This window comes from Gopherus evgoodei, chromosome 8 (genome assembly GCF_007399415.2).
Source record: "Gopherus evgoodei ecotype Sinaloan lineage chromosome 8, rGopEvg1_v1.p, whole genome shotgun sequence".
NCBI lineage: Eukaryota > Metazoa > Chordata > Testudines > Testudinidae > Gopherus > Gopherus evgoodei.
In genome coordinates this window covers 29,660,078-29,687,760 of record NC_044329.1, presented here as the reverse complement: position 1 = coordinate 29,687,760, position 27,683 = coordinate 29,660,078, and the positions used below count along the sequence as shown (strand labels likewise).

The 27,683-nt window shown below is 42.1% G+C and overlaps 1 protein-coding gene across 5 annotated transcripts in view; it reads left to right on the top strand.

Annotated features, from left to right (window-relative positions):
• LOC115656428 (rho GTPase-activating protein 7-like) overlaps positions 1–25,413 on the top strand; it is a 157,440-nt gene extending 132,027 nt beyond the window's left edge. For all 5 annotated transcript variants that reach the window (XM_030573139.1, XM_030573140.1, XM_030573143.1 and 2 more), the window contains exons 3-14: positions 640–721; positions 1,765–1,828; positions 5,372–6,756; positions 7,197–7,367; positions 8,138–8,297; positions 10,097–10,295; positions 11,792–12,008; positions 14,631–14,745; positions 17,811–18,023; positions 19,283–19,500; positions 20,701–20,874; positions 23,073–25,413. In XM_030573139.1, coding sequence (XP_030428999.1) covers positions 640–721; positions 1,765–1,828; positions 5,372–6,756; positions 7,197–7,367; positions 8,138–8,297; positions 10,097–10,295; positions 11,792–12,008; positions 14,631–14,745; positions 17,811–18,023; positions 19,283–19,500; positions 20,701–20,874; positions 23,073–23,190 — 3,116 coding nt within the window. In that variant the 3' untranslated portion in view covers positions 23,191–25,413. The remainder of the gene's footprint in view (positions 1–639; positions 722–1,764; positions 1,829–5,371; positions 6,757–7,196; positions 7,368–8,137; positions 8,298–10,096; positions 10,296–11,791; positions 12,009–14,630; positions 14,746–17,810; positions 18,024–19,282; positions 19,501–20,700; positions 20,875–23,072) is intronic.
• The last annotated feature ends 2,270 nt before the right edge of the window (positions 25,414–27,683 follow it).

The window sequence follows — 27,683 nt, the reverse complement described above, 5'->3', positions numbered from 1 at the left end:
GCATGTGAGTAATCCCATTGAGAGCATGTGCGTAAAATTATGCATATGTAATTGCTTGGAGGATTGGGTCCTTAGTTATTTGCATGTGTGTATTTATATTTAGTTTTATCAAGCCTAAACTGAAATGTGATGGCAAGTACTGTTTAACTTCTTTGCAGATGTTCATATTATGATCCTTGTCAAAAGATAAGTAGGGTTGGCAGAATTTGATTTTTTTTCCTTCTTTTTTTAAAAAAAAATTCAGGAGATATCTGTGTGTGTTTAAGCTTTTTTCAATTTTTATCTTCAATTTTCATAGTTGCAGGAAATTATTGGGAGAGGTCATGCAATGGAAGGGTCAGATAATTATTTAATGACTGTTGAAATGAGTTTTTGAGAAGAAAAAAGTTGAAGCTTATTTCCATTAAAACACAAATTGTCTTCATCACGTATCAAAATATACAAAGTAAATAGCCTTAAATCAAACTCTTAAGTTCTCAAGCAGCATTTTTCTTACTTTGCCTAACTGTAAATCTTGATTAATAGTGATGGATATATTTTTTCATTGCTTTGTATGAATGATAAAATTGATGTTTAACAGTCTTTACTGATAACAATCTAAACCCTCCAAGCTTAATTATAAATATTTTGTATTCACAGACATGCAGTTTCCTGTCGACATCAAAACTGTGAGGAAAGATCATGAATTTTTAGATCGAGATGCCATTGATTCTCTTTACAGGTAAATATTATTAGTTTGAATTTTCCCCCAGCCTAGCACACATGAAAATTATGCTTATGTTTAGCATTTAACATACTCCTTTTGAGAGTATGTTGTTTTCCTTTGTTTAACAGATGACATCCCAATTCAGGAAAGCTCTTAAGCAAATGCTTAAGTCCCATTGAAATCAATGGCCTTACTTAAAAGTTAAGTTAGTGCTTAAGTGAATGCGTTTCTGTATAGCAAAGCTATTTTCTCTGTGTACTGAGTGAGATGGAATACTATTTTGGCTATCGCTTAATCCGTTCACCATCAGAATCACATTAGATTGATGTCACTTTTTTTATTTATTTATTTACTGGAACTACATCTCAGCATTTCACATTGATGTCGAAGTGATTACTTATGTGCTTAAGTTTTTTGCTGGTTTGGGGCCTTATTGATTCTGCAGTTCCACCAAAATGATTTAAAACAAACAAACAAACACCTGAGAGAGTCCTAGGGTATGGCTACACTTGCAGCCTTTGAAGTGCGAATGTGGTCGCGGCGCCAGCGCTGGGAGAGAGGTCTCCCAGCGCTGCAAGTACTCCACCTCCCCATGGGGATTAGCTTACACCCCTGAGCAAGAAAGTTGCAGCGCTGTAAAGCGCCAGTGTAGCCAAGGCCCTAGTGATCTACTTTAGTCCCATTGTTTTTTTTCTTATGTTTTAAAACATAAATTTTACCAAGATTTTTTTTTCTTTGCCAAAGTCTTACATTGATGTAGCATCCTTCACAATCACCAAAGGTTTCTTAAGCTTTTATTAATGATTGGTTATAGTCCTCTCTTCAGACTTGGCGAGGGGAGGACTCTAGCTGTAGACAACATCATGTAACTGGAGAACGGGCTGGTGGTTTGAGGGCATTTCAGGAACCCACAGCAGAAAGTCAGTTCCTACTGGCAGAAGTTCAGACTGCTTTTAAGAGTTCAAGAGCAGTTATAAGAATGTCAGTCTGCTTTTATTCAAGAAATAATTTGGGTTAAGGTCTTAAGTCCTTTTTTTTTTTTTTTTTTTTCCCCCTAGACGGTTAAATACACTGAACAAGTGTGCAGCAATGAAAGTGGAAATAAGTCGTCAGAGAAAGCGGGTATGTCTTTAAATTTTCATTTCATAACTTAGTCAAATAGAGCATTTTAAAAAATAGCATAACTTGGCACACGTCATTGCCTGGTAAGACGAACTTTTTACTCATAGATTTTTAATACTCATAAGCATTACAAATGGACTGCACAGGGGCCCTGACTCAACATATGCTTAAGTGCTGCCCTGACTAGGGACACTCTTCTGAGTCAGGTCCTGAAAATTTATGCTCAGAGGAGTGCAAGCTTCTGTATCTCTATCTCAACTGATCTATAGGTGAGGTTCTGCAGTGTTGTTGTTATGTTGGTCCCAGGATATTAGAGAGACAAGGTTGGTGAGAGAGACAAGCTATTGAGCTTACACAAAGCTCTTATTCAGGCCTGAACTTCCTCTTCTGGCCTCCAAACAATCCCCCAACCTCTCCAAACTCCTCATCAGACGCAAGCTCTCCCCTAGACCAGGACACACCAACTCCAAGTGGCAACAGACCTTGCCAGAACAACAGATGCAAAACTTGTAGAAATAGCTCCATTGCTATGATGATGAACACCGCACACAACACATCTTTCAAAATCCATAGTTCTTGCACATGCTTAAAACAACATGGTGGTGTCCCTCATCCAGTGCACTAAATGACCCAGTAATGACTATATGGGTGAAATGAGACAATCACTATGCTCTTGAATTAATTTACAAAGAAAAATAAGACACAAACACCAGATCACCTGTGAGTGAACACTTTTCACAAAACGATCACTCTGTCTGACCTCCGTCCTCATTCTCAAAGGAGATCTGCAGAACGTTTTCGAAAGATGAGCCTGGGAGCTTAAATTCATAATTCTGCTAGACACTGGATTTGTGACTTATTACAACAGTCTATAACCCACTAACTACCCACGCCCCCTTCTCGGTGACTAGAGAGGTGTTAATCAGATGTTTCAGTTTGAATGGTCCCTTGAAATATGTGTTAACTACTTATGCTAAACAATCTGTTCCACCTTGTATTTAGCTGTAACACTGTGAATGCGTTTCCCAGACCTGAAGAAGAGCTCCGTTTAAGGCTGTCTATGCTACACATCTTTTAGCGACACATCTTTTGGCTGTGTCGCCACAACCATGTCACTAAAAGTCACGCAGTGTATCTGCTGTTTGTCTCTCCTACCGACAAAAAAACTTCTACCCCCACGGAGTGGCATTTATGTTGTCGGCAGAGCACTCCTGCCTACAATGCGCTATTCACGCTGGTGCTTGTCACGGCAAAACTTTTTTGTCTTTTGGGAGCAACAGGGTTTAAACACCTCCTGAAAGACACAAGTTTTGTCATTCAGTTGCCAGTGTAGACATAGTTTATGCTGAAAAGCTTGCATCTCTCACCAGTAGAAGTTGGTCTAATAAATATTTGCTCACCCACCTTGTCTCTCCAAGTGAGAGGGTAATTTATTCTCCATGGGCTTGCCCACAATAGGGAAAAGTCTAGGATTCCCTTGCCTAGCTAACATGGGTTAAAACTACAGTTTTGCCACTCTGCAGTAGGATTTTAAAGAGAGCTAATTAACATGTTTATAAAAGCTCATACCATTTTCCATAGCGTGGACAAACCCTTTGAGACTGCCAATGCAGGTGCCCGTTATGAGAATGGGATTTTGATTAAGGAAGGTTTTGCTTCTCTTATGCTATTAGGTGAAAAGTTCCGTATATCACTGTCAGTCACGTGAACCTACACACACTTGTTTTATTGTACTCAGTGTGTTTGTCCTTTGATTTGGATACATTTTTAACTTGTTTGTTGGCTACTGACACCGCCTTTTGTTTTCAGACAAATGAGTGGCTGGAGAGAGTTATAGAGTGGGCACTGTGGATGTATTTTTCCAAAGCATTTAAGAGCTCAAAGCCCCTTGACAGTCAATGGGACTAGTGTGCCTAAGTCACTTAGCTATAGGGATGCCAACTTTCTACATGTACAAAACTGAACACACTTGCCCCGCCCCCTGCTTACTCCATCCCCTCTTTCCTCTGTTGCTCACTCTCCCCACCTTTACTCGCTCATTTTCATTGGGCTGGCTCAAGTGGCTGGTGTGTGCTGGGGGTGTGGGTGCACTGGGCTGGGGCCAGAAATGAGGAGTTCAGAATGCAGGAGGAGGCTGCAGGCTGAGGCAATGTGTTGGGATGTGAGGGGGGTGTGGGCCCTGGGTGGGGCCAGGTATGAGGGGTTTGGGGTGTAGGAGGGGGCTTTGAGCCGGGGGGGTGGAGCCGAGGTGTTTGGAGTATGAGAGGGGGCTCCAGGATGAGGCAGGGGGTTCAGGTGCAGGAGGGTGCTCCAGGCTGGGGACAAGGGGTTTGGAAGGTGGGAGGGTGATCCCAGAAGCAGCAGCGTGCGCCCCACCCCCAGGCTCCTACACAGAGGCACGGCCAGGTGGCTCTGTGCACAGCCCTGTCCGCAAACGCCGCCTCTACAGCTCCCATTGGCTGCGGTTCTGAGCCAATGAGAGCTTCAGGGATGGCACTTGGGGTGGGGACAGCGTGCGGAGCCCCTGGCTGCTCCTGTGTGTAGGAGATGCAGGGGGGATATGCTGGCTGCTTCCCGGAAGTCACGCAGCATAGAGGCTAGCAGGGCGCCTGCCAGCCCCACTGCATGGCATCGCCAACCTGACGTTCAACGGCCTGGTCAGCAGTGCTGACTGGAGCCGCCAGGATCCTATTTCAACCGTGTGTTCCAGTAGAAAACCAGACACCTGGTCACCCTATTTAGCTACTTCCAGAAATCCCACCCTGTGCCTCCCTGAAAGTATTTGATTTCTCTTTTAGAGCTGGTTGGGACACTTTGGACTAAAAGAAATTTCAACAAAATATGCTATTTTGTTGAAACCAATATATTTTGTGGAAACGTATCTCTTTTGAGAGTTTTTTGGGAATAGGAGAGACACCCAGACTTTCTTTCTCACTCTAGCCTGGTGGCTATAGTGCTGGCCTGGGATGTGAGAGATCCACATTTGAGTCCCATCTCTGTCTGATTCAGGGACTTGAACCTGGGGGTCTCACATCCTAAGCCAGTGCTCTCTCCACCACCTTGGAGACAGACAGACAGACACACTATTCCCTGCATGTACCTACTCACCCAGCTAGCCCCTTCCCTAATAGAAAAGCTCAGGTTTTGATCTGAAAAAAACAGACAATTCAACACAATTTCACTTTCATGAACATTTTCCAGGAGTTTTGGCTTTGTTCCGATGTTGAAAGAAACTAGATTTTGAAACCAAACTTTGAAAGTTGCCGTGAAACAGATTTTTCATTATCCAGTCAGTTGTATTCTCTTTTAACAAAGCTTCCAGCCTGCTTAGGTGTTGTCTCTCCCCAAAGCCCCTCAAGCAAAACAAATCTCATGCTGAAGGGCTTTAGCCAGAATGTTGTTACAATGTAGAAATCTAAATTTAAAAGTACTACAGTGATGCAAAAATAAGCATAAAAAGTTAAACCTCCTTTTTCATTGCATCTTAGATATTTTAAAACTTGCTGGACTTTGCCCCTTGAACTGTACTTTCTTTACTTTAAGAGTGATGAATCTGAAGACGATGAACCTTGTGCAATAAGTAACAAATGGGCTTATGAGAGGTGCAGTCAGAGATGGTCTCGCCTGGAGAGCGTAGAAGGTTTCCCTGGAAATGGGTCTAGTGCATCAGTCCCAGACAGTCCAAGACTTAAGAGCACTGGTAGTGAGGAGATATCCTTTTCAGACCAAGGAGAGAAGCATGATGTGTCGTCAATTCACAGTACTAGCAGTGGGGACAGTGACATTATCAGCTTCCCTAAGACTTTTGAGGATGTTGAGACCAGCACTAGTTCCTCAAGGTGTTCCTCAAGTAAACTGGCCTCTCCTGATTCTACTTTTAGTTGTTCTCCTTCTCCTAGTGAGTTCTTAAACATCATTAGCGAGGAGAAGCTTTTGGATAAGCCACCACAAAAAAAGGGGAAGAGCTTTTTAAAGAAAATGGAGAAACTGCGCATAAGGAGTTCCAGTGTAAAGAGAGCGGCTCAGTCAAAGGCCAAACCTACTATTGGTGAACCTGTTCTTCTGGAGGGACTGGACGAAGAGAAGCTGAAGAACCTTAATTGTGTAGATATTTGTGACCTATCTGACAGCCAGATGAAAAAGAATTCTTCCTGTTCTCCCCACACTTGCAGCAGCAGCAGCCAGTCTGAAACCAGCAGCACAGTGAGCACTCCGAGTCCTGTTATCAAAGTCAGGAGCTATGCTAAACGAGGAGGCGTGTATGTGGAGGACTCCAACTCCAGCAAGCTCTCTCTGTGGAATGATGTATCTGAGCAAAACTTCAAAAATGAAATAAATTTGCATGCGAACCAAATGTTTCATGTACCACAAGGCCATAAGCCTGGGACTTTCCCCAAAGCACTTACAAACAGTTTCTTATCTCCCACAGACAATACTTCTGTGAACTGGAGAACTGGAAGCTTTCATGGATGTAGGCGGAACAGAATTAGAACTAGTTCTAAGGAGTCTGAGACCCCTCTGAGTCCTCTATCATATATAGATAACAGACTGAGTATCTATGACAATGTGCCCAGCATTCCTGTTCATCTTAATAAGATGGAGACACCGGAAGTTAGTGATGATGACGTTTTTTCAGAACTAGACAATGTTATGGAACATGTCAATGGGCTCAGAAAGTTGGTCCATCAGTGGACTGAGAAGTTCTCAGATGACGGAGACTCTGATTTTGCGAACGACTCAACCTCTCCGTGTCCATCTTCCCCTAAAGAAATCCACCTTGAGATAAAAAAGCATTCAGAAGAGAAACTGGTAGATCTACGAGCTGCTGATGGAAAACAGAACTGCAAGCATGGCAATGAGCTTTATTCCCCAGAACTGACATATATATCAAATTCAGAGATGGGATCATCATCATCACATTCCAACAGGTCAGCTTCATTTTTCTTTATAACCTTCCCCCTCCTCCTTCTGTCCTACCTCCAAGAACTTCCCTGACAAAACACAATCACCACCTCAAAACAATGAGAAATTTTAAATCCATTTCAATTAGAGTCAAACCTGAGCCAACAAGATCCAAGTATTAGATGCTATGGATCAGGGTGATGATGGCCACATAAACACTGAGATAAATCCAGATCCAAACTTTGTGGCTCATTCCTCTCTCTAATTTGAACCTTTCACATTGGTGCAGTACCTTATAGACTAGACCTTTTATGTAAAATGCAACCAAAATCTGCTTGGAAACAGAAGGTCACTTTTGAAGTGATTGATAGGACAAAATGTTCCATAGGTGTTCCATTGCTTTAGGCAGAGACCTGACATGAGCAATAAGAACATTCCTTTAACCTAAATAATGTTTATTCCTTAGACATGAGAGGCGACACTGGTCTACAGAGGAGACTGTAAACTTGGAAAGCCTTTCTGTACAAATTGATAACCAGTCAGCAGCCCACCTAAACCGAATACAGAAACATGCTTTGTTGAAACTCACTGCTTTAATGGACAAATACTCTCCTTCTAGTAAACAGGGCTGGAACTGGTAAGTTGTTATGTTAACATATTCTACTTCAGGAAAAATGACAGTTGGCAAAAGCAGATGGCTCTTACCCTGCTCTGAACTGAGTATGCACATCTAGAGTGAAATCCAGATCCCACCGTCTCAATGGGAGTTTGGCTACTGATTTTAGTAGGGCCAGGATTTCACCCAGATTCTCACCCTTTCCTACAGTTGGCATTATTGATAACTTAAATAACAGTCCAGGCTTCAGTCTTCACTTTCTCCCGAAGCTTGCTTGTTCATAGGGCTTTTCTCTAAAAGGGAATTAGGGTCTGGGACAGAGACCCACTCCAATCCGTCTATCCTGGTTGTAGCTTAAATAAATAAAATTCACCTGCCATTATGATAAACAATAACAATTCTGCATCTTTATGCAGGATTCTAGCACCTGAACATAGGGGCACAGCAAAGGAACCTGCCACTCTTACAAGGATGGTAGTATATTCTGCAAGAGTTTCAGCTTTTAATGAGGATTTCTTTATGGGAGCTGCTCCCTGCTAATTTCAGGGACTTGAGACACACAGCCTAGGTTGTTGCAGTATTTTTAAGTGTTGATTTCTTTGTGCAGCCATGAGTGTAATAAGACTGCAGCATTTAGGGAAGGAAAAAAGGTGGCACATGATTCCTAAATGTGCACAGCATAAAGAGAGGTGTGTGGGGGGCAGGGGGGAAAGATCCCCAGTGCCCCCTGCTCTAAACTGCCTGAATGGAAGGGCAGCTAATGGTTTGAATGTATTTATTTTTGTTTTCAGGACTGTTCCAAAGTTCATTAGAAAAATCAGAGCCCCTGACTATAAGGACAAAAATGTATTTGGGGTGCCATTACTGCTAAATGTTCAGCGAACAAGCCATCCGCTTCCAAAGAGCATTATCCAGGCCATGGAGTACTTAAGAAGCCACTTTCTTGACCAGGTACAAATATAAAACAAACCTAAATATGACTTGAGTGACACTTCATTCCATGTATGTTTTCAACTTGGAACCCCTAGAGAGCTGACCAGTCTCTTTTGCTTTGTCAACGCTTTCAAGGACATTCTTTCCTCACCAAGGCTTCTAACAGTGATGTCTTAACAGGCTTGAGTGGGCAGCCTACAGGGAATAGGGATATTCTCCTTTTGTGGATACCTTATTTCCACTCCAGTAAAAATTTAGTTGCCCTTCTTTGTTTATAGCACCTACAGCTGTTCTGATCACTTGGCAAATGTGGGTCAACTGCCTTCTCTTAGTGGTATTTTAGTGGTAAAAAGCAAAATCTAATACCTGTAGCACCTCTTGTGTCTGCTCAGTACAATCTGAAAGCATCGCAACATCAGAATTCTCATTTCACATCTCTAAGAATTGAGCTGTAGCTTTTTATGGTATATAGTTGTGCTGTGATTAACATCCTTTTTGTGCCTAAGTTACATTTATCCACTGCTCTGAAGATATTTGCAGTTGTAGATTAGTGCCCACAGTTATGAGCCACATACTATATGCTGCGGTACCTCTGTTATAAGATGGGGAAAGTTTGTAAAGTTAGAAGTTTTCCATTCCTCTCCAACTGTTTGGATTCACAAATCTAGTTTCATTAATCTTTTTCTCATATAACTTAAACCCATGGAGGGTTGTGGGGTTTTTGTTTTTAAAAAAAGATTCAGTTCACTTAGAAAACCATTTTACATGAGTCCTGGATTTGGGATAAAGTCTCTCTTCACTGAAAACTAAACTGAGGAGCTGCCTTGTATGTCATCGTGTGCATGTTAAAGGAAGATCTGTCATACACTGTTTAATTTGCAGATTTGTGTAGACATATATAACCAAATATTATGCAAAATGAAAAAATGATCCAAATACATATTATGGGGTTAGTGTACAAATCTATATCTTGCCATTAAAAATGGAATATATATTCTGTAACAATGTCAAAACATGTCATTTCAGTAGTTTGGCTTTGGCTTTATTACATTAAAACATTAACTTTACTATATATTAAAATATATAACACTAAATATTTTAATATTATAAAAGTTGAAACAAAATTAATTGAAATACTGTTGAAATGACATGTTTTGACATTATTCAAATTGAATTTTTCAGAATTTTTTGTCTCATGGAAAATTTTAAAAATTTCCAATTTTTATTCCAAACTGAAATTAACTTATTTGAAATATTTCCCACGAAATGGAAATTCTGGTTCTTATCCAACTCTAAAAAATAGGCATGTGAAACTTTGTGATTGGATATCCTGCTTAATGCTTAATGCAATTACCGAGGTATGAATTTAAATTCATACTTGTGTATTAAAGAGAAAAGGGTTTGTATATAACATCCAAAATGCACTGGCACTTGCGGACTTAGTGTTAACATCATATCCTGTTGATATAAATTGAGAGAGCCAATACAAATAGATTTAAAAGGAAGAAAAGTCTTCAGTGAGGACTCTCACTTCTCTCACTCTTGGGTTAACTGATGCACCAAGAGTCCCACTGTGGTTTGGCTGGAGAATAGGGAATCTCCAAGCTGTATCTAAAGAGATCAGAGTGCATTGGTAGTAGCTGACTTTTCAGAGCAACGCCAGGGATATATTTTAATGTACCTGTCAGCAAAATCATGTCGCATGTACAGTGTGTGCATGTACAGCCATCATAAGTACTTCAGTGTCAGAGTTAAGGAGAAAAATTGCTTATTTTGACTTAAGTTTGGACTCTTACGTCTGTCTGTTCTCTTAATAGGTTGGCCTGTTCAGAAAATCAGGTGTTAAATCTAGGATCCTTTCTTTAAGGGAAATGAATGAAAATGACCCAAACAATGTAACGTATGAAGGGCAGTCAGCGTTTGATGTGGCAGATATGGTAAAGCAGTATTTCCGAGATCTTCCTGAGCCTATATTCACTAGCAAGCTTTGTGAATCCTTCCTCCACATCTATCAGTGTATGTAATTTTTTTTAATGTTCTGAGTTTCTTGGACATTTAGGTCAAAAGTAACCTGATTTTTGTGTGCTCCATATTTTGAGAATCCAACGTTATGCTGCTGGAGGTGTGACTTTTCAGAAGTTCTGAGCATCTTTAAGCCCAGTTGAAGTCAATAGGAGCTGCAGGTGCTCAGCACTTCTCAAATAAAATCCAGCGTGTCTCAAGATGGGCTTCTAAAATCAATATGAAAATATTGATCTCAGATTATATAACAAATACTATTTTCCTCACCCTTGTGTGTGTTTTCTTTCTTTCTTTCTTTCTTTCTTTCTTTCTTTCTTTCTCTCTCTCTCTCTCTCTCTCTCTCTCTCTCTCTCTCTCTCTCTCTTCCCCCCCCCCCCCTTTAAGAGTACTCTGTGGTAGGTGTTCTGACTTGTATTTTAAATGGTTGTTTCTGTGTATTAAATTAGGGCATAATCTGTTACTCTCATTGAGGAGCACCTGACTATGCAACTAGTCTTGTTCATTTCAATAAGACTGCACCTTGAGATCAGGTACTTCTTACCACAGGACCAGCACTCATATTATGGCATTTTCACTGGAAATACCAGCTATTTCTAGTTGTTCTGTCAGCCTATCTACATTGTCTGAAAGAAGAATAAACCATAAGACAAACTACATCATTTGCATTTGCTTCAATTAGTTGTGTCTCCAATTGTTTGTTTTTAACTGAATTCATTTTTGAGATACAGCAAGAACTTGTTCCGGAGGCATGTGATGTTGGTGCCTCAAGGGTTTTTAATGACAGTCTTTTCTGTAACCTGGAAAAGGCGTTTAAACTTTAAATAAGCCCAAGCTTTCTAAAAAGATTAAATCTTGAGTTTTGTTGTATTACATGACTTTACTTTGATATGAGGAACATGTGTCCTGCTGCCTCAAGGCAAAGCCTTGACTACAGGAGTCCTAGTTTCTTGTTATTTCCTGTCTGTAGAATATGTAATAATATCCCAAATCTCTGGATAAAGTTTTTTTTAATGAAGACTTTAAATTAAAAAAAAGCTATTTTTAAAGTAAACAGCTGTTCCTGTTTAGCCTACCTTGGTGGGCACTCTGCTTCTGGAGTAAGTATGGTTGAACAGGGAGCTATTCAGGAGTAACTGTCTTTGAATAACTCCGGGTGTGACAAGCCTGTATCCGGATTTTAAAGAGCCTTATTTCAGTTTTAGTCTTTCAGGAAGAGCTTTAAGACCAGCTGAAATAAGCCACTATGTAAACCTCTTGCGGAGGCTTAATTTAACTGGCTTTACTAAACTGGTGCAAATAGGTGTGTCGACACCTGGAATGGTGGCCTTTTAGCTCTTTGCCATCTCTGAGGAGTGTCCTATGATCCTGAGTAATGGGAGAGCTGATGTATGGAGTTGGTGCCCTATTTAGAGGATAGTGTGTTCACTCTTTTATTTAATGTTTTATCCTATCAAACCGTCTCGTGAGTTTCCTAATTCTTTTATCTTCAGATTTGCCAAAGGATCAACAGTTTCATGCAGTCCAGGCTGCCATTCTTCTGCTCCCAGATGAAAATCGAGAAGCTCTGAAAATTCTTCTCTTCTTTCTCCGAGATGTAGTTGCTTTTGTTGAAGAAAACCAGATGACTCCGACCAATATTGCAGTCTGTCTTGCGCCATCCTTGTTTCATCTCAATACTTTAAGGCGAGAGAGTTCATCATCATCTAGGTATCGTTGTAACAGCTGAACTGTTAAATCAGAGTGTTTCTGTGCCATGTTGACTGCATAAATAAAATGAGCCAAAATGTACCTTGCCTGTTTTAAAAAAAAAATAAAATTAAAAAAAAATCTGGAAGTGCTCCAGATTTGTCCCGTTATGTCACAGCTCAGTCCTTAGGGAAGATGAGACTACATCACCCTCCAGCTCTTCTGGCTCCCTGTCAATTACAAGATCAATTTTAAGGCCCTGTTCTTCAAAGCCCTAAGTAGTCTGGGCCCCAGTTATCTCAGTAATCCATTCTTCCCCTCCCCCCAGCATCATACACTAAGACAACTCTACTCTTTGTGGATGCACAGAGTATTAGTTAACACGTGCCTGGCATAAGATTCTGAAGGTGGTAAGATGTATCATTTGCATTAGCTTAGCCTGATTCCGCTACAAAAAACTCAGATTTGGTTTCTCCCAATAGCTGCGCCAAAGGAGACAGCAAAAAACCCATTCGGTGTGTGCTTTATGAAGAGAGGAGTGAGAATAGTCTCCCTGACAAAGTTTGCTTTTTATAATTCTGCTTGCACTCAAGTAACATGCAATAGAGATGGCTGTATTCCAGAGAAATGGGTAGCTAGAAAGCATTTATTTAAGTGGGCTTCGAAACTCCTGTTAGTATTTGCATGTAAAAACCCAGCTGCAGATTCAAGCTCCTGCAGCTAGTGTCTAGCTCAGGTACTAATTCTTTTTGGTGATACAGATGCTGGGGGACTGAGTGATTTTTAATTTTAATAAGCAACAATATCCTAATTGTGTAACATTTACCAGCAGTTCATGCAGTGATGAAAGACCTTCTAGGCAGAACCAGTACAGTAACCTGAGAATGCTCATTCAGGATCTAGTCTAACCTCCATGCAAGGCCTTGTTTGTTTGGTATATAGTATGGCTGTGCTTGTGGATAAACTTGTTTTGAGGCAGGAAAGGGCTGTTTTCTTTTGACAGAAACATCATGCCCTTGTCGAAGCAGATGCCTCTTCATCTTATGCAATCTAATGATAAGGATATTGCATTCCATTTTGGTGAGGAAGCATGTCACATGCATGGTATTTGTGCATTTCAGATTTAATGACGCTCTCTGAGAAAAGTAAACAGATGAAAAATGTAAAGAATTTGCTTTTAAGAAGCACAAAGCATCTCAAAACGCATATCTACCTATAAAACAAGTCCTGTGATGCTCAGCTCTTGCTGGGAAGAGCTAACACTGAAGCTGAAACAATGACAGCACTGCTGATCATAGTGAGAGAAGATGTGAGTGGAGCCAGGAATGTGGCAAAGTGATTGATAGCTTTCCAATAGCAAATTCTGACCAGAATTAAGCAATCTGTAATGTTTGGGAAATTGAGACTCCTAGTTTAGTGGTTTGTACCACTGGATTTACTTTTAACTCTACATTGGAACAGCAAGGAGCCTAAAATCATTTTAGAAACAAGGGTGTTTTGAACCTTAAGTTAAGATAATTAGTTGTTAATATTTTACCTTAGGATTCAGACTTCAAAGGGGCATACTCTAAAAGGCTTGGCTCTAAAGAATAGTCAAGGGTCCTTATCGCTTGCACTTTTTAAAGTTGTTCAGTAGGAATGTTCCAAGATAAAGCTATTGTGAGTGAGTGTTACTAGTGTAATATAAAGATTATGTCTGGGAAGACCTAAAATGCTGATAACACGAGTTAGCAAAACATAGCAATATGGCAGCACTTTTATGGATTGTGATGATTTTATAAAAAGTCTTTAGACAGCTTACATAGGTTGTTGACGTAACTAAACACTTAACTCGATGCTGAACACATCAGTGAGAGCTCATTAATTTCTTTGGCTAATCCTTTCTAATGACTGTTCAGTAAAAGACCTTATTACTTGTAAAATGTTGTTAAACCTCAGTAGCACTAGTGCTCTTTGGTATCTCAGCAGTTTGGTTCAAGGCTGCCATTTCTATGCAAAAACAATGAGGAGTCCTTGTGGCACCTTGGAGACTAACAAATTTATGTGGGCATAAGCTTTCATGAGCTAGAACCCACTTCATCAGATGCATGAAGTGAAAAATATAGGAGCAGATATAAATACATGAAAGGATGGGGGTTGCTTAACCAAGTGTGAGGTCAGTCTAACAAGATAAATCAGTTGGTATTCTGCTGTTAATTGACTTATCTCATTAGACTGACCTCACACTTTCATGTATTTATACCTGCTCCTGTATTTTTCACTTAATGCATCTGATGAAGTGGGCTGTAGCCCATGAAAGCGTATGCCCAAACAAGTTTGTTAGTCTCTAAAGTGCCACAAGGACGACTCATTGTTTTTGCCGATACAGACTAACATGGCTACCACTCTGAAACATTTCTATTTGGCTTCCTATTCACGATTACTGTGGCTTTCACAATGTTGTCCATGTGAAAGTGATGACAGAAGACTTTGTCTAGTAAAGCTGTTTGTGTACAGAACTCATTGTAACGCAGAAATTCAGACACCAGAGTAAATGAGAGAATTCCCTAGAGCTTCTAGGCTGCTGCTGATGCGTTTCAGCTCTTACTTTTTTGATTTACTCTGCTGTGCCTTTGAAAAAATCCTTCTTAACCCTCTCTCTAGGTCCAGCCAGAGGAAGTACAGCCTGGGAAAACCAGACCAGAGAGATTTGAGCGAAAATCTGGCAGCTACCCAAGGCTTGGCCCACATGATAATGGAGTGCAACAGACTCTTCCAGGTATGTCACTTCCTATAACACCCCCTATGTTACTACATTACAGAAAGTGTCCATCATGCTCATTAGAAAAGTGAATATGCCAGTAGGATGCTCCAGCCCTGAAACTTAAACTGGACATGCCTGCAAGTTCTTTGCTGCCTATTGGCAAGAGTAAATGTCCTCCTGTTGTTGCTTGAATACAGTTTAAAATAATCCAACAACCCCTGAAGCAAACCCTGAAGGCTTGTTTTTACTGAGGATGATAGTTTTCCTGGGCTAAATTATGATTCACTATCCTGTTGCTCTTTCCTCTGCTTGCAATTCCTAACGCTTTAGTGTGGTATCTGTGTCCTACTGACCGTAATACAGGGAGAATTCTGTTACAGAGGTCATCGTATCTGCTGTACAGTACTTAGCAGGATCACATTTTGCCATCCATTTCCTTCTTCCTGTGCTAAACCCCGTCCTGAGGCTCTGGATATATCTGTGTGGGAGGTGCGCTTGAGCCACAGAGGTTGAGGTGGGGTTTGGGTTTTGGTTTAGCCCCACTGTATTGAGAACTCAGAACCAGGATTCTTTTTAAAACCCAACTCAGTTTATTTAAAATGTCCCTTTTCTGTGCAGTTGTTTTTTCCATCTAGCTTGGCTTAGGACAGCATTTCTAAATGTATTACCAGTTAAAGACAGAAATAACTTGGCAACCTCACCTGGCAATGCTTACCCCACAGGCGTATGCCTCCAGGAATCCTCTATATCCAGCATTTGACTGACTCGGGTAGGGTATCTCTACAACCCTGAGCTGAGTGTAGCCTACGTGTAGGGAGTGGCCAGCCCCTTCTATCTGTGGGTTGCAGGGCTCTAATGATAAGCATGTAACAAAGGGAGCTCGCCATCCTAGAGTGATTTAAAACATCCTTCACAAGGGGAAATGTGCATGTTCCCCCTCGCTGGGAACCCTGCGGGAAGGCTGCTAATTGCATCCTCTCCTTCCTCATTTTTCCTCTTCCTGTGAAGATTGCTGTCAGTACTGCACAGCAGCCTCGCTGGCAGCTGGTTAGCTCCCTCCAGCAGGCTAACTGGCCTGCACGTGGGAGTCTGCAGTTATGCCGTTGAGGCAAGAGCTGGATAAGGATCAAGAATCAGTCTGGCATCCAGGCACTTCTGCCACTCCCCTTGGCAGCATTCACATGTCTGTTAATTGGTGCCAGGCTGTCCCTTCTACCTTGGTGCTGAAATGGCCCCTTGGAGAAATTTCAACTTCAGGGAGGGCCAGAGGAGCTTTCCAAAATACCTTCACTGGCAAGGAGGGTATGATGGTCCAATCCCTCCAGCCTCCTCTCTGGGCTTAGGCATACCACGTTCAGTGTTGGCCTGTATTTGAAGAGTGAGCACAGGAAAGAAATGGTGCACCGTGGAGAGGGGGAACAGAAAAGAGATGGTGGGGGGGAAGCCCCAAAGAATAGAGTGGAAAAGAAGAGCCATCACCTCCTGCAACAGGCTCTGATGCATAATGAAGTTAAAGTTCAGGGTTTTGTTCCCAGCTTTGCCTCTGGCTGTGTCACATAGAGCAAGTCACGTAGCCTGGGCTGGGGTAGCTACAGATGCAAACCCTCAATGTAGATGCACTCTGCCAGTGTCAGATGGGCCGAATCCTGATAAGCCCCACTCAAGCAAGCCCCTTTTTGCACTGGTGCAGGATGTGCCTGTGATAGATTTGCTGTGGTGTCACTGCCACTGAGGAGCCTATAATCATTGTGTCTGTAAGGTGCGGATAATAGCTCCCTTGCTGAGAGGCTTGGTCGTTATTTGCAAGGCAGCTTGGGAGACTCAGATGGAAGATGCTAGAGCAGGACACTAATGAAGTCTCATGTAGTGTTTGCTCTGGAGAAGAGCTCTGTTCTTCCTATGCAAGCATACCTGCAACCCTCTGCACTCTTCCATTAACCATATGTTATCACAGCTTCTCCCAGATTGGTAAGACATTCTCAGTGGGGGAGAGGCTCCCTTATCAGAAAAGAATTCTTAGCCCATTAAGTCTGTCTCTCATGGTGAAGGAGTTGGCTGTGCTTTTTAATGAGACCTTGCGGCGTATACTTTCCCTACTAGGCAGGCATGACCTCCTTCTTATGCAGCCAACGGCCCCCACAATAATCAGTGTGATGGCTGGCTCCATAGTCTGGGCCGGCATAGTATAAAAGATGTAAGCAGCTCCCCAGGCACGCTCTGTAAGGTCAGGCAAGTCATGTACATGCAAAGGAGATAGTGTATCTTGTCTCCGATCAGACATCTCTCCCTTGTCCATAAGCCAGGAACTGCTGCTGAGAAATGGAAATTCCTCTCTGAATCTTACTGTATCTCTCGGTATGAGCCAGAAAATGCTGTAACCTCACTAGCTGGAACATCTGAGGCTTTCATATGAAATTGATCTATATAGCCTAACCCAAGGAAGAGCAAGTCATGCGCCTTTACCTCAGTTACTGTCTGTGCAGAATTAATATAAAATCTTCCTAGAGGAGTTGGGGTTTAATGAGTGTAGTTTTCAAACACATTTATAGGCAGATACACTTTTAATGGGACTTAGTCATTTGATTTCCTGGCATAAGACATTATAGTTAAAGCCTCAACATTCCAATTAGGTAAGTACATTTTCCAGTTGTACAGAAGGGTGTGAAGCGACTAGGCCCACATTGCACACTGAAGTGGTGGAAGAGCCAGGAGTTTAATGTAGGAATCCCACTGCAGTGCTCCAGCTGCTGAGAGAGGATGTCATTCCTTAAACTAGCTTTCCCAGTTCTTAGGGCAGTGGTTTTTATTTTCACATCTACTGCTATAAAATGTGTAGGGCTGCTCCTGATTGCTGATCGATCATTCACAGTCTCACCGCATTAGCAAGTCCGGCTCTTTCAAGGAACAGTTTAGAATATTTGTTGGCACTTGCTTTTGCTTTTGTAACTTTCACTTGAAGAGTCTCCAGTAGTGAGTTCATATTCACTTAAGGATCATTATCCTAGCAGAGTTTTCCCCCAGCGTAAAAGAATAAATGTGATGGGACTGTGTTTAGAATCCAACATCCCCTCCCATTGCAGATGCCTGACTATTGCCTGGATCAGTGTTATGATGACTTATATGAACAGAATGGCCTGACTGAAAAGGCTTCTAATCAGACCACCTCAATGAGGCACTCCATGCTGGTTTCCCTTGAGAACTCCATGCAGGACTTGCTGCGAGATGCCAAAGAGAAGTTCAAGAGCTGGGTTACTTGTTCAAACTTGGAACGTGTGGAATTGGCGAACAAAAAGGTAAATCTGATGCTGGGATGTTAGCAAAGATGGCACTTAATAATCACGCACCTTTCTGAGCTTGCGGAGGCACTGAAAGTAGCTGTGTTTCTGACTAACATCAATTCAGCAACTGCCCCAGAGCCCTTTTGAGCTAGCGGCAACTCCCTGGTGCCTTTTTATTTGTAGTCTATATCTAGCATTAAACAAAGTTGAGCTGCCCATTTGTGACTTGCACACCCTCACCTGCAGCACACCATTATCTGGGCAAGATACCTATCTTGTAGGAAAAAGTCAAGGGAGGGCCTTCATTGTAGATACCAGAAACATGAGTACCCATGATCCATGCTGACTGGGCAGTTTATTCATATTATAAAGTCCCCTTTACTACACTTTGGCTCCTAGAACCATTCTGTAACACACACAGCCTGGTGAAAGGCTGCCTAGGTTTCTGCTGGAGGGAGGGAGTGGTGGAAGGGGGAATGGATCACTAAATATATTCCTCCATAGACTTCAAGGTCAGAAGGGACCATTATGATCATCTAGTCTGACCTCCTGCACAACGCAGGCCACAGAATCTCACCCACCCATTCCTTAACAACCCCCTAACCTATGTCTGAGTTATTGAAGTCTTCAAAACGTGTTTTAAAGACCTCAAGGTGCAGAGGATCCTCCAGCAAGTGACCTGTGCCCCATGCTGCAGAGGAAGGTGAAAAACCTCCAGGGCCTCTGCCAATCTGCCCTGGAGGAAAATTCATTCCCGACCCCAAATATGGCGATCAGTTAAACCCTGAGCATGTAGGCAAGACTCACCAGCCAGTACCCAGAAAAGAAATCTCTGTAGTAAATCGGATCCCACCCCATCTAACATCCCATCACAGACCATTGGGTATATTTACCTGCTGCTAATCAAAGATCAATAAATTGTCAAAATTAGTCTATCCCATCATACTATCCCCTCCATAAACTTATCAAGCTTCGTCTTGAAGCCAGATACATCTTTTGCCCCCACTACTCCCCTTGGAAGGCTGTTCCAGAACTTCACTCCTCTAATGGTTAGAAACCTTCGTCTAATTTCAAGTCTAAACTTCCTAGTTTCCAGTTTATATCCATTTGTTTTTGTGTCCACATTGGTACCAGGCTTAAATAATTCCTCTCCCTCCCTGATATTTATCACTCTGATAAAGAGCAATCATATCCCCCCTCAGCCTTCTTTTGGTTAGGCTAAACAAGCCAAGCTCTTTGAGTAGACTACTAGTGTCCATTACCTGTATTCTAAGGTGGAAGATAACTACCACGTCCGGTTATGGAAGGCATCCACTGAAATCAATGCTGCTCCTAAAGTAATCCTTCAACGCATACTGACAGAGCAGCATCTGTGGGACCCAAGTCTGCAGCAGGCTAAAATCCTGGAGACCTGGGATGATGAAACAGATGTGTATCACTATACAACAGAAAGCATGTCACCCCTCCTGCCGCGGGATTATGTGGTTTTGAGGTAAGGAACTGCTGTGACTTTTCTCATTGGTTTCCCAAACACAATTTATAGCCCAATTGTGGTGCCTGTTGCTTCCCAGCATTTTATGCTGGGTTGTTCCAGTTCCATGTCAATCAAAAAGGGGTGCATTTCCCTATTTCTGGATACCTACTGTGTAACCACTGATCTGATTGTCCATTACTGTGACACAGTGTGTATTGCGGTAATGCCTAGAACCCTTGGCCCCATTTGCCAGGCAGTGTGCCGCGTATAAAAATAAGTCTTCCCCCAAAGAGCTTACAAACTCAATAGGAGGCTTACACTGATGAGATTCAGAAATAGTTGCCACATTCCTGCCTCTTTTCTTCTAAAAATTACAGCACAAATGTTTGTTGTTGTAGCTGTATTATCCCCCAGTGTGAGAATCCTTGGTTTGCGTCTGGGAAAAATTAGATTGTAGCCCAGTATGACCATGACTAGATCCTGTTTTATCACCTTTTTCCTAAGAAGGTATAGGTGGGAGCTGTGAATTGACTGGGGTTTTATCCCAGATCTGCTCAGGTGATTTAGGCCCCTGGATCCACTTGAGCAGATCGTTGTGCTCATGTGCAGTGTGGTTTCATGTGGGTGCAGGAATCTGGTTGCAGCACTGGGACCCTTAGGGCTTGTCTACACTTAGTGTTGCCACAGTGCAGCTGTGCCGCTGAGTGAAGATGCTACCTACGCTTTTCCTGTCGGCGTACGTAATCCACTTCCCAGAGAGGCAGTAGATATGTTGACAGGAGCCTGCCCATCGGCATAGCGCTGTCTATACAGGGGGTTAGGTCAGTTATAATTATGTAGCTCAGGGTTGTAGAAAATGTAGTTACACTGACGTGTGTACTGTAGACCAGGGCTTAGTTAGCTCCTCCATATGTCTCTTCTATATGGATTGTAAACTGTTCCGGGCAGGGGCTGTCTTTATTATGCGTTTGAACAGTGCCTAGGACAAAGGAACCCTCATCCATGACCTGTAGGTGCTAGTGCAACACAAATAATAGATGATTTATGGCAGGATTTGTAAGCATCCTCCATATGGATTGAGGCATGGAAAAGATTTTTATTCATTTTGTGCATTAACTGATTTGGTCTCTGCCCATCAGAATATTGCTTTACACCATACGTCCAGCCATTTAAAAACATCTGTGTGAAACATCCTAAAAATGCCCTTCTTTGTTCTAGGACTTGGAGGACTGATCCCCAAAGTGGCACCTGTATTTTGGCAGCTACCTCCGTTGACAGTGAAGGAGCTACTCTGCATGGGATTTTGGCCCATGTCCTTTTGTGTCAGTATCTCATAGAACCAGTTGGCTCCCAGAAATCCAAAGTGACTCACGTCTGCCGGACAGACACGAGGTATTGTTTTAGTTTATGCTTCTTTACCTTAGCCCTATGGTGCTGCTGGGTCCTGAGCACAGCTTTCCAACCACCAATATGTTCTGTCACACACATTCTACAGTAACATAGAGGAAATTAACATAAAATAATACTTAGCACTCAAGTGGAGCGGGCATGAGGCTGGGGTCTGGATTCGATTCCTGGGTCTACCACTAATTTGCTGGATGATCTAGGGCAACCACTTAATCTCCCTTCCTTGTAAAAGTTGCCCCTTGTGACATGAGGATAATGCTACTTCCTCACCTGTGTAAAAACACTTTGAAGTCTTTGGATAAGAAGTGCCTGTTGATCTATTTTGTGTATTGGCAAAGCTGTCTTTACCAAGTGGGTTGTTTACTACAGGTTTGAGTCTGTGCTTACTGTAGAGAAGTATTCTGTCCCCCCAGAGTATCAACAATAAAGCTATTTTGGTATTGGGACAGATGGTAGTTAAAATCCCACATAATCTTTTACTGAGTTGTTGTTTTTTTTTACTATGAATTTTATATTAATTGCCTCAACACAGTGAGTACTAGAACTATTCATCACATCCTGTCCAAAGCTGTCGCACAGTGTTATTGTGTGCTGTTACGGAGCTATTTATAATAGTTTTGGCCTATTTGTGGCTGCAATGATCTGTGTGGGTTTATGAGGAGAGAGGTAGAAAATGGCAAGCAATTGGTATAATCCAGTGCTGAATATCTAGAAGCTGGGAAAGATGATTGCTTCACATTCTTTGCTGGTGAAGCTGTTCTCATGAGTGATGATGGGGGCTGCCTGTTAGCTAGATTTCTATAAGCCAAGATGACTCTTGTTAATCTGTCTCCATAAAACAACAAATAGGTACAAGTTAACCCCCAATATTCTAAAATCTTGGGGCACATGCAAAACCGTTGAAGTGGGAGCTTCAATCATGCACAGAGTAGTTGTTCTGCAGGATATGCCTTGCTCCTGACCTGTAGAGCGGGACATAGCACGCAGTTTAATCAAAGGCAGGCTAATGGGGTATTATGTGTAGAGAGATTTTTTTTCTCCATGGTGTTTCAGAATAAATAAGCTGGTGGAAGAGAGTCAAGTCCTATGATGTTGGAAGAAAGTTAGATTTCACTCATACACAACATATTCTGCCCAAGAACAGTGAATTCTAGTAACCTCAATGCTGCCAAGAGATAAGACTTACTCTGTAAGGGATGGTCTTGCTGGGGAGATGGAAGGGTCAACTTTAAATTGCATGTCTCAATTTTAAAAACATTTGAGGCACAGTGTTATACTGTAGTCTCTCTCTTTCATGTGTGCGTTACCTCTGTGCATGATTCACCTCCTGTCTGAGCTCTGGAAAATTCCCAGAAATGTGAGCCAACTTTGAGGACACTGTGAATGTCCAATGGACTTGAATTAGAATCATAGACTCTCAGGGTTGGAAGAGACCTCAGCAGAGCATCTAGTCCAACCCCTGCTCAAAGCAGGACTAATCCCCAGACAGATTTTTTTTTTTTTTTTTACTCCAGTTCCCTAAATGGCCCCCTCAAGGACTGAACTTACAACCTTGGGTTTAGCAGGGCAATGCTCAAACCATTGCTACACTTTGTTTCAATTAACCAAAACCCAAAGGGGTCAGAGTCCCAAGCAAAGTGGCACCACTTTGGCTAAACAGTCTGCATCAAGCTGTGAAATAGTCACCAATGTCACTGAACAGAAAAACAAGTGGGATTCTGTTGGGGAATGGCTGCAGTGGCTCATTTGGAAGATTTTGATGGATATGCCCCCAACACCCACTGGGAAGAGATTTGCAGCAGTTAGCAAAATGTCATTAATTGCTAACACCAAGATGACCAGTCAAAAATTCTATAACCTAGGTGTGATAAGAAAATGAACCTCTTCCACTGTTTCACCACTGGAATTAGTGCATTTTTGCATTAAATCCTCCTCTTTCCCAGACCTAGCCAAACTACTCATTAGGCTATCTTACAGGGAGGAGTTGGCCTTTTGTGCGCACGCACGCACACTCACTCACTCACTCAGGGTGGGGGCATGTAGGCACTACTGCAGTACTAATAATAATTAGGTGTGTATGTGCTTACAAATTAAGAAGGTAGTGGACAGAACGAAAATGAATTGCTTAGATCTGTTTAAATATCTTTTAAGAGCTGCTAACATATCGATTTCTTGGTTTACAGGGGACGAACAACAGAATGGTACAACAGAGTTTTTGGTCATATGTGTGCTGCAGAACTGATGAGGATAAAAGACTCCTTCAAATCTCTCAGGAATGACACAAAGGAAATGAAAATCTAAAGCACCTGGTTCTCAACAGAGGCTGGTGCTGAGGCATGAGCTGCTCCTCTGCTATCATTTTAAAAGCTATAGACTCAATAGACTTGCCTATATTTTAAAACTAATAAACCAAGAAGTAATTTGTAATGGCATATAAATGTAATGTAAAATAGTAATTTTATAAAGCTGCTTTTTTTTCCAGTTTCAGGAAGCTGTTCTTGAACTGGCTGCACAGAGATAGCTAAAAGGTCAAATGTGTGTATGTGTATATATACAAAGTTATAAAATGCAATTGTTACATCCAGGAAAGACAAAATATGCTGGTTCAAAATTATACTTATAAAGTAAGTTATTAAACTAAAAACAAGGTATTTTTCCAAATACACATAAGTATTTTATAAGATGTAGACTTTTATGCATTCTAGAGTATTATGTCTCTTGAATTTTCTTTTTATTGAATAAGGTGGTGGAGATGTGAAGTTAATTTTAACCTCTTTACAGTTGAAAATAGGGCTGAAAACCTATGCCTTTTACTAGAGGGAGCTAAATACTTTAGCATGTCCTGTTAACTCTTGATACTTCCTTTTTACATAATAAAAATCCAAATCTGGTGGGGGTGGTTGTTTAATGTTATGGGTAGAGTTCCTGCATTTGAGAGTTGGTGAAGCTTTAGGAATACATTTCAGTTGTTAAATAAGGGCTATAAGTCAACCTAACCAAGCTAAATTCTAAGCAGAAATTATGTGACTGGACTAGCAGAAACTTGACCTCAGTCATAGGCATTGTGCTTGTCTTCTGAACTACAGTTGTGGTTAAACATTCCCTGCGTACCTTTAAGCTGCTCATCATGGAAGCCAAAAAGTATGTACACACAGCTAATTAAGGTGCTACTCCTAGGCTTAAATGTTTTATACAGCTGTGGGGTGTGCGTGTGGGGGGGAGGTTGTCTTTTTTGTTCTTGTAAAACTAACTTGCCCTTGATTTATGATGTCATAGTTGCATGTGTGATTTAGAGTTGCTTAGCTGTATGCCACGCATAGTAGCAATGTTACATCCTTTGGTGATGGGGTTATTAGTGTCTTACCAACAGTGTGTAGAAGTTCTGAACAGTGTATCACCAACAGACTTCTGAGTGCTACACAAGAGCTGGGACACCTGTACAGTAGGCATAGCAGTCAGGGCCTCTGAGCTAGTGTGGTTGAACATAACTAGAGTGGTAAAGCACAAGTAGGAACTGAAGAAACAAATGAGTGTCCTACTCAATTACGTCACATAATGACAGACAGCTAAACAGTGACTGCTTGTATCCCAATGCTGTAAATTCTAAGATAAGTGAATGTGAGTGTCTGGCATTGAATGAGGATAGTAATATAATAGACATCATAGAAATGTGGTGGAAGGCTGACAACCAATGGGACACAGTGATACAAAGGTACAAAATATATAGGAATGAGAGATGAGGTAGTGCTGATGGATGGTGGGCCTAGTAGTACTACATGTGCAAAAAAGAATAAGGGGAAATACAATAAAAATCTTAATGAATCAAATTGTAACAGACTTTCTATGGATAGACATTCTATGCTTCAATAATATATTCCTACTGCTATATTCTTATCTCCTACCTGTCCAAGCTGGTGATTGTGAAAAGGTCTGGGAGAAAGGTTATAAAAATAGAAAACTGAGTAAAAGTGGTAGATTTCAACTCTTCTCCCCATTGACTGGACACAGGTTGCCTCAGGATGGGAAGCAAAGAGTTTTTTGACACCACAAATGATTACTTCCTTGAGCAGCTAGTTCTGGAACCCAGAAGGAGAGAAGCAAATGTTGATTTAGTCCTAAATTGAGCATGTTTGGCACAGAGGTGAATAGAGCTGAAAGACTTGCTGATACTATAGCAATAGAAATAGTATACCATAATATACATTTAACAACAGCAGGTGAGGGGAGGGCAGTAAGGGACACACAGAAGCCCACTACAGTGGCATTTATAGAAAAGGGAATGACATTAAAAATAAGGAAACTAGTTCACTATAAATTAAAAGGTAATGTGGGCAACTGGCATGGAAACACTTCAAACGTACCATAAGCAAGGTCCCAAATGGGGAAGGAAAAAAAAAAAAAAGACCAACAGAAAGTCACATCCTACTGCAGAGAACTGACAGGAACATAAATGCAGGCAAGTCAAAAGAAGAATTTAAAGAACAAGAACAGCAGAATCAGGAATGGTGAAGGACCAAGGTGTTAAAGGAATACTCAAGCAAGAGCAGGCTATTGTCAAGAAGCTAAGTGAATTCTTGGACTCAGCCTTTACTGCAGAGGATGTGAGCTACACCTCTACCCTGATGTGTAACACAGTAAAGCAGTGCTCTGGGGCTGCTTTACCACATTATATCTGAATTTGTGTTACTGCAAGTGGTTCCTCTGCACCCTGGTTACTTGCTGTGGCCTTCCCCAGGGCCCCCCTGTCCCAGCTCACCTCTGCCTGCTTCCCTCCCTCCCAGGTTTGCTGCACTAATCAGTTTTGTGTGGCAAACCTAGGAGGGAGGAGAAGGTGGAGGTGAGTTGGGGCAGGGAGTGGTTTCTGTGCACCTTTCCTGCCCCTGCCTTGTCCCATGAGCATGCCAGTCAGCTCTGCTTCACCTCCCTCCCTGTCTTGTGGCACAAAACAGCTGAGTGGTGCAGCAAGCTTGGGAGGTGGAGGTAGAGGTGGAGCAGGGTCGGGGGGCTGCAGCAAGTGGGGTGTGGGTGTGTTCAGAGGAACTGCTCCCTGCTCATCTCCACCTGAGTGCTGCTGCTACTCCTTTCCTGCCCCCTGTCCCAGCTTGCCAGACCAAACAGCTGTTTTGTGAGGCAAGCCTGGGAGGGAGGAGAAGCAGAGCTGAGTGGCATGCTCATCGTGGGGCAGGGAGCAGTGAAAGCAGTGCCTCTCTCTATGCTGCTGTAACACAGTCTCACCTAAACACAGATTTTTTTTGGCTCCTGAGGTCCACATCATAAATATTAGAGTTGGAAAAAACCTCAGGAGGTCATCTCGTCCAACCCCCTGCTCAAAACAACACCACGCCCCAGATAGATTTTTTGCCCCACATCCCTAAATGGCTCACTCAAGGATTGAACTCACAATCTTGGGTTTAGTAGGCCAATGCTCAAACCACTGATCTATCCCTCCCTTAGGGAGGGGTATTAGGGTAGAGGTGTATTAGTTTTAGGTGACAATGCAAACTGTCCCAGATTGAGGTGGCACTAGGGGAGGTTTATGGAACAAAGTGATAAATTAAACAGGAATAAATTAGCAGAAAGTATTCAGCTAAGCAGTGTGAAGGAACTGGTTACAACACAGACCCAAAGGATAGGAATAAATGGCTAATTTTCAGAAGGGAGCAAAGGAAAGCGTGGTGCCCCCAGAGATCTATATGGGGACCATTCCAACATGAATGAGGAGGTGGCAGTGAAGCATTACAAAGGGCTCTTACTGATCTGCACAATAAAAATGGAAGATGAAATTCAAAGTAATGCACATTGGGAACCATAAGCCCATCTATCTATACATACAACATTAGCTGTTACCACTCAAGACCTTAGATGGATTGGTCACCATTAGCTGTTTTCAATGTTAGGAATCACGAGGAAAAGAATAGATAATGCCACTATATCAATTTATAGCATGCCCACATCTTGAATGCTGCATGCACCCCATTGGTCACCCCATTGTAAAGAAAGAGACAGGTACAGAGCAAGGCAACAAAAACAATTAGGGGTATGGAACAGCTTCCTAGGAGGAGAGATTAACAAGAGTGGGACTGTTCAGTATAGAAAACAAACAGACAAGGCACATGTGCTAAAGGTCTATGAAGCCATGAATGGTGTGGAGAAAGGGAGGTTATTTATTCCTTCACATATCTCAAAAACTAGGGGACCCTCACTAGGCAGCAGGTTTAAAACAGAAAAGCAAGTTATTCTTCACATGACTCAGCATCAACCTATGGAAGTTACATTGTGATGGCCAAAACAATACTAGCAGGGTTCAAAGGAAGAACAAGCTACGTTCACGGCGAATAGCTCCATCAGCGGCTTGTTCCCTAGCCTCTTTTTGCCACAAGCTGAGTGTTAGAGATGGGTCACTCACTCAGTGCTTGCTTGTTCTAGTCAGGCCCTCTGAAGCACTGGGCACTGTCAGAAGACTGGGCTCACCCTGTATAGCCATTCTTAGGTATTATGGAGAGAGCACGTTAGCAGACTTACCAGCACCCACAATAACGCCACTTTAAACCCCACTGAAAAATAGCCGCTAGGCCCCACATGCTCATAGTAATGCTGCCAGATTTGCAGCACTGGAAATGTAGTTGGTGACAAGTTTTCCTGAGCTGGACATTAAAAATGTAAAAGCTCTGTTACCAGCTGCTAACAAGTCACACAGCTAAACCTGGAGCCAGGCTCAGAGATAATTTTGCACAACTTTGGGTCTAAATCTACCTCCAGTACACTGCATCCTCTGCTAAATGCTAATACAGCTT